Source organism: Tigriopus californicus, chromosome 4 (assembly GCF_007210705.1).
Source record: "Tigriopus californicus strain San Diego chromosome 4, Tcal_SD_v2.1, whole genome shotgun sequence".
Classification (NCBI taxonomy): Eukaryota; Metazoa; Arthropoda; class Copepoda; order Harpacticoida; family Harpacticidae; genus Tigriopus; species Tigriopus californicus.
Genome location: NC_081443.1, coordinates 5,608,487 through 5,621,159, shown reverse-complemented (window position 1 = coordinate 5,621,159; position 12,673 = coordinate 5,608,487). Strand labels below are relative to the sequence as shown.

The following is a 12,673-nucleotide window of genomic DNA, read 5'->3' as shown; positions in this document are numbered from 1 at the left end:
TACAAAAGCGAAGCCATCATCGCCAATACGTGTCCATAATTTCCAGATTTTCAGGATTGTTTGCGCCACATTGGAGGTCGGATGCCAAGGGTGTCATCACCGGGCTCACACAATTCTCGAATGCCTCTCACATATGTCGGGCGGTTCTCGAGGCCATTGCTTTTCAAACCCGGGATATTGTGGATTGCATGTATCAAGATAGTGGACTGACTCTCAATAAACTTTTGGTGGATGGGGCCATGACCAAGAACAACCTATTGATGCAAATCCACTCCGACATTTTGAGTGAGTCTTAGTTCGTATACTATTCCTTTGATAAGGGATATATACACTCGTGTTTATTTTTTGTATTTTGATTAGCTTCATTTCACCATGATTAATTTCGCTTTGAAATGGACACAAAGCGATAATTGTTCGTCTAAAGATGCGAGATATTAGATAGAAGGCCTAGCATTTCATTCTCAACTGAATATCATCGAGGGCATCAAAAACTCACTTGGCTTAGACGCTCATTTCCCACGGCGTTACATTAACTAAATCTCAATTGAACGTTCTTACAATTGGTTGTCTCAAAGTTGAACAAAACGTTGTTGATTTATTCTTGAGTAGACTAATGTAAGTATGCATGGATGACACTCAAGTGGGAGGCTCTGGGTTCTTTCCTCGTGTTTCACATATGTACGTATCTTAAACATACTCGTATCTTATTTCTTAAAATTGTACGAGTCTCGAGTCTTTTGATATCATTGGACTTTACTCGTGCACAACAATGGTCTCATCTCAGAAATGGAATTGAATTCCTGCTGGAATATACGTATTCAAACCGAGTATGAAAATTATGGCAGGAAGACGCTTCTCATTCCGATTTCCTGTGTCGTTGAGATTTGGCCTAAAAGGGTGAATAGGGGAGGCCCACTCGCTACGTACGTAGACCATTCATGTTTATTCACCGGATGTGTTTCAGATATTGAGGTCGTCCGCCCTGAAATGCCCGAGTTCACAGCGCTTGGAGCGGCCTTTGCGGCAGGAAAGGCCGTCGGACTTTGGGAGCCAGGGCGAATCTCAGGCAACGCTCAAAAACTTTTTCGCCCGGTAAAATCGCCAGCATGGAGGACTGAGAAACTGAACTATTGGCATAAATCGCTGGAAAAAAGCTTAAATGAGGAACCTCTAAAGCTTAGAAATAGTCTCAGTTAAGATTTAAATTATGCTCATTGATCAGCGTTTATTTTGATAACTAACCTCAGGCACACCTACCAATACGCACCTACTGCTGTGTTCTAATACCTCGTTTTATAATGAAATCTATTCCAGCATTTATTGCGAAATACATGTCAATACCTCTCTGAAAAAACCTCAACCTTGTTCTCTACGAGGTGGAAAAGGTCTCGGTGTCATCGACAAATGTGCATTTGATATTGATAAGCCTTTCAATTTTCGAACTCGATAAGAACTGACAACTTTTTTTTTATCTCATTCATCTTTTACCATCTCCTTGATGTTCTTATTGAACTTTTTTTATGACTTAATCTTTTATCAGAAAGAGACCGGAATCATTCTCTTTTCAATCTTGACTTTTAAGACCTTTACTTTTAGTCTGCCAATAAAAAAAGAGGTTTCCTATCCAGAGAACAAGTTGATTCCTCACCGTGGAATAGTTCGCATTGCTGAAGATCGCTCTGGAAAAGTTGGAGGGCTTTAACTTCATTGGCTCTTTCGTTGATTAAGGGGTACGATGAATTTGTGCCAGCGGTGAAACCAAAACACGCCTTGAAGTAGGTCTTGCTTTAAGGTTTAACCAATTTTTAGCAATTGAATACTTTTCAGGACCCTTCGTACAAAATGATAAAACACACTTACCTAATCGGACTGTCTTACTGCTAGCTATAGTTTCAGGTCCCTTATCCCACCCTCTCCTTCCGCTGCAACCATTCCTTGAAATTATAGGATCAAAAACATGGCAACAAGTGGGAAAATTGTGAAGTATTTGCGCTTGTTTGAGTTTCTTACTTTTCTCAATCTAATTTGCAGTATGTTCTTAACCCTCTGCCTTCCATTTCTCTTGCACTGCCCTTTCTTGCTCCGTGATGGACATTTATTCTGATGTCGAGTTCATGAGGCGAAACAGTATTTTAAGTAACAACCCAGGGGAGTGAGCCTCTGTTCAAGAGAGTATATTTCAAGTGTCTTACACAGGCTCTGTTTCTGCCAGACTCTCATTTGTTTTATTGACACTTCCTGTGGATGAGCTGGGGGCAAGAGAGCGAGCGGCTGCTAAGCGCATCTCACTCGGAGTAGCAGCCTTCTTGAACTCTTTCCTTGGCTTGGTCAGCCTCAAATCGTCGGGATCCGGCTCGGAAGAGAAGCTCCTAAAAGGACAACAGCGATGTGGGTTTAATGCCGTTGTGTGGAAAACGAAGAGGCCTGATGCCAAATGATTTGGCAGTTTCGTGGAAGAGGATCAAATCCGAGGGTTAAAAGCGCAAAGTTGCAAATCACTGCTCTTGGAGCGCTTTGGAACGCAGGTACGGAATTTGCATGTGGATTTAGAACAAGCCTCATTAAGCCTATAATACTTATATTTACATGTGTTGGGTAGAATTCTTGGGGGGCCATTGGGTCCTGGCAAAAGGAGCTGACCCAAATGTAAACTGTAATAACGACGACTCGTATTGACCTATTCCCTCAAGCGCCTACCTTAAGAGTGGGAACCTGCCTTTCAGTTTCATTGATATGAATAAGACTAACATTTTCAATACTGAATCGGATTCAGCATCTGAATAATGCCAAGCAATACACGTTAGAGGACAAGAGAAACGTTGGTTTTACAAGTTCAACCTACATCAAATCAGGAGGAAGTTGTTGCAAAAACAAGGACCCCTAATCGAATGCTTAGCAGAAATCAAAAGCATGCGTGTGCGTTTTTAGTACCTGTAAGTTGGCAGCCATAAATAGCACAAAATCGGAACGACCAATCCACTGGCCAACATTTCAATAGCTCTGCCCACTTCCGGGCGCCCCACATAATAAATCTTGGAAAGCATCTCCAATGCCTCACGATTCAAATCCAATTTTTGTGCCAAAGAATCCAAAGTCGGAAGGAAAGTGATGAACTGGGCCACAGCCAAGCACAAAAACATTTGGATAAACACGGCCTCCTCCTTGCACCAGGAATTGCAACAATGTGCTCCAGAGCATTGGACGCATCGCCTAAAAGATGGCAGGAATGTGTTATACAAGTAAATACAAAGATGCGAAATAATCGACTCTACTGGACAATAGACAGGCTAAAAAAGGGTAAGATATCTCCCGCAAATAATGGTTGGAACTTGGAGCGCACTTCAATGCAATCTCTTGTTCATTGACCTCTACGTCTACTTTCTTCTTTCCTTAATCAGTAAACTGACCCATGAAATTAGCAATCTGTTCAGGGAAAAGGATCCAAATTGTGGCATCCCCTTTTCCTGGAAATCTGGTCTGAGAGTTGAGTAACTTCCCATTTAGCCGTCCTCGGTCCTCAGCAGTCTCCGATCGAATTCTCTCAAACGAAATGGCTTCTGGGTGATCTTTAAATTACGTCCTTTCATGCCCAGCTCACCTACCTTAAGATCAATCCAAGGCCAAGGAACAGGATTAAAAGGAAGGGGAGACAAAAGGCTAAAATGAACACGGACACGTCAAAAGTCAGATGCTGGGAGATGTCGGCACAGATTTGCTTTTCTGGAACCGGCTTCAGGGAGTGAGTAAGATGAAGGAAAGGAATGGGTGTGATTAAGAGGGCCGACATAAGAATGGGCAGAGTGGGCAGGAAAAAGGAAACCAGGCAAGGCTCAGGCGGAACTATGGAAGGTGTGGCATTCACGCTATAAGATGAAGATGAAAGCGTATGGCGGTGGTAACTGGGCGGTGCAATCGGCGAGTACCGTTGTGGTGCCAGCTAGAAATGAAATAGTAGGGTTGTGTTGTTGGTGGACAAATTGACAAATCAAGCCAGGTGATGGTCTCGACCCATAGCCGCAATTACACAAATGCTCACCCGTCCAATTTGAGGGCTGGGAAACCGGGTGAACATATGGACAGCCAATCCCACGAGAAGATACATGGGCAGGGCCAAGAGAAACGTGTCCACTGAGCAAAGGATGTCACAAAGAAACGGATATCCCAGCTGGAAGGCAATTTTTGTGAACTTGGGTCTCTAACAATTGAAGAAACGAGTTCAAGTATTTCTATTCTGAGATGAACCGTGCCTTTAGCGACAATCAACGAGCCCAATTCAAAGGGATGCAAGTAAACGTTCGATGGCAGTAGTGACGAACAATCATGGTTAAAACTTAGTTGTTCCCACTGACCTACCTTGGTAGTGTTGAGATCTGAGTTTTTCCAATCCTTCATGGGATGACTCCATCGAGTGAAATAGAGGACGAACAAAGAGAATATGGCCCTCAGCACATTTCTCGTGGCCAGCAGAGCAATGACCCGATTGGTGTTGGTCTTCAAGAAAGAGTTCTTGCCCCACGAGATGAGTAGCAGTAGGTTTAATATGATTACAATCACCACTGAGATCCCATAGTTGAACACCCACCACCATTCTTCGTTGAATCGGCTTTCTTGGAACATCTCTGAAATTTCTTTGTCTTTCTTCCTGGTGGGACCAGTCACACACAATCTTCTGAGAAACCCAAGATACGTGCCCCATACGCCTGGGCAGGATTTGTCTTCAATCAAAACGTCGGGCTTGTGATTTATGAAGGTGCAAAAGCGAAAAAGCGAACGGAATCCCGTGGCCCAGTCAGATATCCATTCTTGTTATTTGCCGAGCGAAAATTCGAGTGAGTGAGTCAATGGGCTTTAGTGGAAGAGATGCGGGTCCCCAAAAGGAGTTGCCAGTTGTCTTTTCAGGGAGGGGACAACGACAATATCATTTGTGTTGGAGAGGGGCAATTTGAATCCCACGATTCATGACTTACAGACAGACTGGCGTGGATTTCTCCAATCTGGCCTCAAGTTCAGTAGGAGTAGCGTCTATAAGTTGAAATCATGCCTCTTGCCTTTATTTAGCTTCATTGGCCTGGCGTGTACTTCGCCGTATTCAGGAAACCCAACTCGTTTCTCACTTCGTTCGCCATGGAACAAAGTTTGCCAGTGAGCTAGCTACCTAACCTACTCTCCTGGCGGCGGTAGTGTGGCCTGCCTGCGAGGAGCCAAGAGGATCGATCCAATTTTCCAATTTCTTTTTTGACGCCCCCGGCCATTGACAGACTCGCTGCTCAAAGCTTGGATCCAAGGAAATAACAATAGTTTGTCACATTCTCGGCCAATCACTCTTTGAGGAGGCTTCTACTCTAGCAGTGCGATCTGGATGTTCACATATGGATATATGGATGTACGTACTACGGCACGTTCTGCTCGACTGTAAACGGCACTCATTGGTTTCTCTTATCCTACCAAGGTCCAAAACAGTAGTATCCAATTCATCACGGGGATTTCATTCATTGTCTATTTGTCCTGCTCAATAGAGTAGGTCGTCTTGTTCTCTTTATTTTAATCATCTATGTTTTGCAATACGGGGATACGGGTGTCTGGGGATTAATGACAAATATGAAGGTGGTACACTTTTTCCTCAGAGGTTGTTGTAGATCACAGGTATATTTTGAGCTCACTCAGAGATCGAGATCGTTTGAGCTTGGTCCATCTTTGGGTTTGACGACTCCGAGCACTTCGAGCCGAACTTTTCCGGGACAAGATAGGAGACCAAATTGGCGATGTGTCGAAGACCGATATATCCTCTGGCATATCGTTCAAATGACTGATGATGCAGGATCGATGGGCCTTCCTGGTTTTCGCAGCATCTTTTTCCCAGCTTGGTAATTTTGTGGTGAGTGACTGACTTCGACGGATTCGCCGCTTTCGTTTGGGAACCGCCCCATTAGTTGGGGGCGTTTCCACGATGTGCTCGGAGCTTGACAAGAATCGTCGCCCAATAGTGGTCCGACAATACCATTTCCTCATCAGCTTCCTGTGCTTGCCTCTCTTTGGCATCCTTTTGAGGAAAATAGGCGCCTTTCGTTCTTGGTTTTCCGATACGGATGAGGACTCAAAACACGATGAAAATTGAAGATGAACTGCATTCCCGTCTGAGGTCGGAGTTGCTCCTTCACCCGTTGCAGCTCTCTTAATGAAATTGGCACTTGCAAAGGAATTAAGACCTTGCCAAGAGCCACTCGGAGACTGTATCTGGATCGCACCATTCTCCACACTGGAATGGTTGTTGTTGTTGCTGTTGTTGTTTGCATTGGATGACGCAAGAGAGCACTGCAACGAGGAAAAATTTCATTACATTGCCTATTCGTTCTTGATGATTGCAATTCGTGTTGGTGATCATCCCAAACCTCTTTGTTTCTCCATGCTCACTTCCTCAGTTTCTGGTGACAAAACTTTCGCTGATCCAGAAACTGAGAAATATTTATATTGGCTCAAGAGAGAGCTCACAAAAGGTACAGCTCATGTTTGTTCTTGAACAAATCGCTCATGAAATAAGTCTTCCTATCCCATTCTGACGTTTATTGACAGGTCAATTTTCATAATACTGGGATACTGTTCCATTTACAGAGAAAAGTGCTATTAAGCGTGTATATATCGTGGAGCAAAATCATAATGTAGCCATTTAATTGGTCTAAAATGTGAAGTCTCAAGGCTTTGACACGGTTTTAAGCCGCGTTGCTTGCAATTGAAAACGTGCCTGCGAAAAAAGCCTAACCCTGTAGGTACATACTATATAGAAAGAATGCACTTACATGATTCCGATTTGTCCTCGTTTGTCTATGAGACCACACGAACCGAGGGGACCTTCTCTCACTCTGAGTAAAGTAACCTGAAAAGAAGAAGGATGTACGAGTACGTAAATGAACTAACTTAGTTTCCAGCCGTCTTCGAGAATACCACCTTCAGATGGCTAATCATACTTTTAATAGGGGTAAGTTCCGAATTTTTTAGAAAATGACATTGGAAAGATTGTCTTGGCGTATTTTTATGTAGGTCAGAACAGGTGGGTGAAGTACAGTTCCACTTACAGTTGGGTAGAAGTAAAATTCCACATTTTTTCAAAATGCCACTAGTGTTTATTTCCCTTGGAGAAAGCTTTCCCTTCGCTTCCCAGCATGACTTTTCGGAATTAATAGAGAACCACGTAGCTTGTTGTTTGATTTGCAGATTGATTTAGCTTTCATAGCCAATACACATATGTAATTGGATGGTTTTAGAGTCTCATAGATGACCTGAGTGATAAGTCACAAAATGTGGGGAAAAAATGAACAAAACGTTGAAAAAAAAGGGTTTTTTTTTGTCGACCCTAACTACCCTATGGAATCTCGTTTCATGCTTTGATGGCTATTGTCAGGGAGCTTTAGCATGTGTTCAATGCTAAAGGGTAAAGGAAAATACACAAATAAAGCAGCCTACTTTGACATGACGCCTTTGCCAAAAAACTTTCCGGATTTTACAAATAATATGATGAATGGCAGAAAAAGTCCATGTTTTTCTCTCCGTATTGCTAAGATTGCATTATGAATCGCAGTTAAATAAAATCATGTGCTGATTTTACCTGCAAAAATGTAGAAAAATCTGGGTTTGGCATCCAGAAGATTTTGATTTGCGTCCTGCCTAATGTTTTGATCCATGATAAAACACGTTTAGGTAAGCAACTCATGGGAGCCTCGCATCGAACGAATAGTGACTCTATGAGGCTATGATCCGTGATCACCTACCTCGTGGTTGGATTCCACCACCAGATGTGGGGCCTGGTCCTTGACTTAATAGACTAGCCGTTCCACCCAGGCCAATCGTGCCATTGCCCGCCAATCGATCCCGACTTCGAGCCAGGCCAAACCACTTCAAACATTTCGTTCTCATCTCACTGGCGTACGAACCGTACACATAGGGATTGACTACCGAGTTGGTTATGGTTAGGATGAAGAGAACGTCTGCCACTCGGGGATCCACCGACTTCTCGACCGAGTCACTATCGATTAAGAACCTGAAATGAATTCCAGAGGGAGTCTTGGAACAGTCTCATAAAAACGGGTTTCTGGGCCTAATTTATCGCCGCTTGGTTTAAGACAGACATTCAACTCTTACCACAACGACATGACCACGGTGGGAGTCCAACAAAGGATGAAGGCCAGAACAATCAGCACAGTCATACGAAGGGTTCGGGCCCGAGCACGATTGAAGTGCGAGGAACGAAAGTTTTCCCCAGAACCCAGGCACCGGGTGCTCACCGCATGCCCACCCGTTCGAGTGCTATCATTTCGCCCGGATTGATTACTACGGGTAGGCTGACACGGGTCGGTACTGGCGTAAAAACTTCTGCGCCGAGATCGAGATTCATTCGTCAAGATTCTTGCGAGCCGTCCATCATTGGTGATGGAAGCTCGACTGGCTTGTTGACAACTTGCTCCATACAATCCCAAGGGAGATCCACATCGTGGGTGAAGAGAAGGAGGAGCTGTTACAAGTATGGCTTGCGTGTTCCCGTTTCCATGGTTGACCATCATGTCAGTGGTGGCAGTGGTGCTCATAGCGGGATTCGGATCCCCGGGTGGATCTAAAAAGGACATCGACAACGACAATGTCGAAGCTTGACTTCCTACCACTTAAATGATCCGTGACCAGTTTTTCTGCTCAGGAACCTTACGGTGATTGTTTTTCATGAAACGTATTGAGCTCGAAGAGTTCCGGAACAGTAACATGGAATGTCGAATCGTGCCAACCAAAAGAGCGATGTTGCGGCACAAAAGGCAATAAATTGGTAAAACCACGGACCTTCAGGGATTCTCAATACTCCTTGCAATCGGGTTCTGTCCTAATAACAATAGTTTTGCAAAAAAAGTTCACGGTGACACAGTTGCTGTCTAATGCCCATGAAACAGGTTATCCTTATTTCTAGGTTCGAATCATTAATTTGTGTTTATGTGCAAAAATAGTTTAGGTTTTTGAAGGTGCCATTAATTGACGTGTTTTACTAAAACACATACAAATTAGTGGAAACCAGAATTCAGACTTGGGTATTTTTGGTCCCATGGTAAGTTTTGTGTCTGCTTGAATGGATCCTTTCATACATAGTATGTAGTAGTAGGTATGCGTCGCTTTGCAATCTCCTTTACATTATGGCTATGGATTCACTGAGTAATCCTCCCCCGAAAGTTACTTTGGATATCCCTATCTACTGGTCTACTTTCTACGTGTAGCATCTATTGTACTGTCCTATAATCCTTGTGGCTGCCTGGAAATGAATTTCAGGCCGCCTATTCCCAAAGGCTTTCCAACTTAGCGAGTCGTTATTGTGGATTGAAGCACTTACTTTGGCGAAAGTCTGAGGACTGTTTTATGATGGTACTCAAGATTCTCGAGTAGGTGAAGACCATGATGATAAGGGGTATGAAGTACACGGTGGTAAGAAAGAACAGAGTGAACCCCGTCACGACCATAGTATCTGACCCGAACGTCACACATTGCTCCATGTTGGGGGTATTGGGAGCAGGTTCCGTGTTCCATATGAAAGCCTGGAACAGAGAAAGAGGCAGAGGCTCGTATCTATCTACTCAAACCATGCTATCATGTGCTATCAGGCGGCCCACCAAGGTTCTGGGCATGCCCCCGGTTTAAGTACTGTCACTTAGTTTACCAGGGATCTTGCGGTCTTGCATGAGAAAAGGCGATCACCTTTGTTGGAAAGTTGAAAATGAAATTTCCCAGCCATGTCTGAGTGAGGCATGGCCATTATGATTGCTCGGTTATTCTCTGAGACACATGTCTCATGCTCAAGCATAATTTACTTTTATCAGACCCCAACGAGTACGAGGAGAACGAACTTGACTCGAACTCAAGGGGATTGGACTAAATGCAAATGAGCAGAAACTTGCGAATTGGAACTTGGTCCAAAACGATTCCAAAGGCTTCTGCGTCTTACGTTGTCTTATGGGTGTCGTACATGTTATGAATAAGTGGTCGAAGAGCTAACTTCTGGCTCTCAATTGAAATGATGGTTTTTGCCACGCCAATTTATCGAGATCTTCTCGAGTAGCCTTTCCATTATTCTTTCTCAATCTGCAACGGGCAGGGGGATCTGTTTAATGTTATCAAATGCATTGCTCTCTCTCAAAAATGCTCAATTTTGAGTTGCATAAAAAAAACGCGCATTTGTGGGTGGGTTCATCAGTAGGCAACAAAGAAATATGTTATCATTTCCATTGTTGGAATTATGTTCATACCTGTGGAAGCGAGCAGAGAGCCGAAATAGCCCAAGCTGCCATGAGCATGATGTGTCCTCGTTTGGCGAATTCTGAATTGGCTCGTAAAGGATAAATGATGGCGATGTAGCGATCCAGACTCACCACAATCAAGACCATGGAGGACAGATAGAAACCAAAGGCTCGCGAGAAACTAAAAATCTTGCATGCCACATTCCCTGCCAACCAATAACCGAACAATCGCCAGCCAATCTGAAATCAAAGAACCGTCTGATGAAATGTATTTCGGTTTTGATGTGTTTGTGGTCCGCCAAAAGGGAATGGCGCACTCGTGGACCGTTTCAAGGGTTCTTTCAGTTTGATCCAAATCCGCACCAGTTTCAACAACTGACGAGGGTCTCGGATCAAGCAAGAAAGAAAAATTCTCATGGCCTAGAAATAAAAAAAACCGGCCTACCGGCTTTATGGCTCGTTAAAAAGTTAACGGTGGAATCTGCTACACGAGTTCACTAGCGGTAGAAATCAGGGGTATCCTTACTGCGAGGTTTATGTTGATTAGTGGTTCTAATTGGCTTTACAAATTTCCACTCACCAAGGCTCGAAGAAAGAAAATTATCCTCAAGTAGGCCTTGCAACAATACAAACTGTGCAGTTTCTTGCCCAATAGGGATCGTGATGAAGGTCACTTTCTAAGCCCATTTACTTGTTCCTCTCAACAACTACAAAAGATCCTTCGAGTTTTGGATTAACTTCGAGTTTGTACTCTACAATTTGTACGCCAGCAAACACAACTAGACATGTAGTCTAATTTGGAGAAGATCCATTTACATGTCAACTTCAATGGTAACTTTTCATTTTTGAAAAGCCAACTACTTCAGACACCTTGAATAGAAAACACCACCTGTGCGCGCAATATATCATCACTATACCGGTACATATAGGTATACTCTTTTAAGTCTTTTGCCGTGAGGATCCACAAAAGGCCTGTTCTTGATAGCGAGCATTTATCATGTAACCATGATTTGAAGGCGAACGCAACCGTAGCATTGTTGAATGAACATAGCACACTTTAGTACAATACGTCTAGAATGCATATAGCATTGTGTAGCACTGTGCTCTAGCCCTTACCTCGGCCGGGATGATAATGAAAGTGACAAAGAGATCAGCGATCGTCAAGTGCAGGATGATAATCGAGATTCTGGTCTTTCTGGATCGCGAAGTCACCAGAGTCGAGAACACGGTCACGTTTCCCAAGGCCGAGAGGAAGAACAGAATGAGCATGGCCACCACTGAGAGCAAAATGCGATTGCTGTGAGCCGCAGAAGTCGGGGCCACACTCACCTCGGAGACTCCCGAGTCTGAAGTCGTATTGATCATCAGAGGGGGAGGAGAGCTTGTCGACTCATTCATGGCCTATCGGGTCAACCATGTCGGATCATCTGCAAAGAATGCCAACCAACACTTGCTTATCCTGGGTGGTATACCAAATATACCGGTATGCATGTCAGTACGTAGGGAAAAGAAAACATAAGGTATCGATTTGGCAATGAGTTCATTCAAGTCTTCGAAGCGACCACCAGTAGCTCAATTCTTTAAACGCAAAAGCAAAAGCACGAGTTGCGGAATCGAAGATCGAAGATCCTAACCGTCGTGCTAACTTTTCTCTGAAAACTTATCCCTNCCTCGGAGACTCCCGAGTCTGAAGTCGTATTGATCATCAGAGGGGGAGGAGAGCTTGTCGACTCATTCATGGCCTATCGGGTCAACCATGTCGGAAGATCGAAGATCCTAACCGTCGTGCTAACTTTTCTCTGAAAGCTTATCCCTTACCTTAAAAAAGCAATCGGCCTCTTTCCTTGTATAAAATGTTCAAAGAGACAAGATTAACGTACAGAGCTGATTGATAACGAACAATCTATTTCCATATGATGTGCACGGTATTTGAATCTTCTTTTTTCGAGAAGAATGGCCATTCGTATTTCAAGCATGACTTTACAATTTGCAAGTGGAAACGGTTGCATCATTTCCTGATTAAAGCGAAAACTTAGAGACAAAATTCTTTAGGACCAAAAACCCTCTCGTCTCGGAGGGATGATGAAATGGAACAGCCCTTCATCTCCTACCAAAAGAGCTCATCTCATCTTTGGCGAGAATGGGAAATTTGAAACGCTCAAAATATCTTTTTTAGCGAGCCAGCCATCCATATTGATTCCCTCAAAAAAGGGCTGGGGATAGAAATATCGATTTTAGAGATCGGTTACGCCATGCCAAATGTTTTGCATACATGCGACAATAGTTTTGGCTATGAATATGATTAAGTTGAATGCAAACACATGCTGCTTTTTAACTTGAACTTGCTTTGACCTCAAAAATTCAAGAGGATTTGTTATTATTTGAGAATACAGAAGCTAACATCAACAACAATC

At 43.5% G+C, this 12,673-nt stretch overlaps 3 protein-coding genes across 7 annotated transcripts in view; 1 reads left to right on the top strand and 2 right to left on the bottom strand.

Annotated features, from left to right (window-relative positions):
- LOC131879133 (glycerol kinase-like) overlaps positions 1–1,354 on the top strand; it is a 5,760-nt gene extending 4,406 nt beyond the window's left edge. For 3 of the 4 annotated variants that reach the window (XM_059225365.1, XM_059225366.1, XM_059225364.1), the window contains exons 7-8: positions 47–285; positions 965–1,354. In XM_059225365.1, the coding sequence (XP_059081348.1) occupies positions 47–285; positions 965–1,197 (472 nt within the window). In that variant the 3' untranslated portion in view covers positions 1,198–1,354. The remainder of the gene's footprint in view (positions 1–46; positions 286–964) is intronic. The other variant, XM_059225363.1, reaches the window with a different exon arrangement.
- A 941-nt stretch (positions 1,355–2,295) lies between these two features.
- On the bottom strand, positions 2,296–4,993 carry LOC131879136 (uncharacterized; the record flags this gene model as incomplete). Its single annotated transcript, XM_059225368.1, is given in 5 exon segments — positions 2,296–2,369; positions 2,932–3,210; positions 3,603–3,937; positions 4,037–4,165; positions 4,354–4,993. Coding segments are annotated over 5 exon segments (1,081 nt in total), but the record flags the coding sequence as incomplete, so codon positions are not given.
- Positions 4,994–5,522: 529 nt separating this feature from the next.
- Positions 5,523–11,831, bottom strand: LOC131879124 (muscarinic acetylcholine receptor M1-like). 2 transcript variants are annotated; one of them, XM_059225348.1, is made up of 7 exons: positions 11,376–11,831; positions 10,269–10,499; positions 9,359–9,560; positions 8,134–8,602; positions 7,764–8,032; positions 6,795–6,871; positions 5,523–6,312 (listed from the first exon to the last, which is right to left on the bottom strand). In XM_059225348.1, the coding sequence occupies exons 1-7, from the start codon at positions 11,655–11,657 to the stop codon at positions 5,638–5,640; spliced, it is 2,205 nt and encodes a 734-aa protein (XP_059081331.1). In that variant the 5' UTR covers positions 11,658–11,831; the 3' UTR covers positions 5,523–5,637. The 2 variants fall into 2 exon arrangements, 1 of the variants encoding a protein (XP_059081331.1); XR_009373096.1 differs by lacking the exons at positions 6,795–6,871; positions 7,764–8,032; positions 8,134–8,602; ... (1 more) ...; positions 10,269–10,499; positions 11,376–11,831 and adding an exon at positions 6,390–6,783 and having other exon boundaries at positions 6,173–6,312.
- Positions 11,832–12,673: the final 842 nt, after the last annotated feature.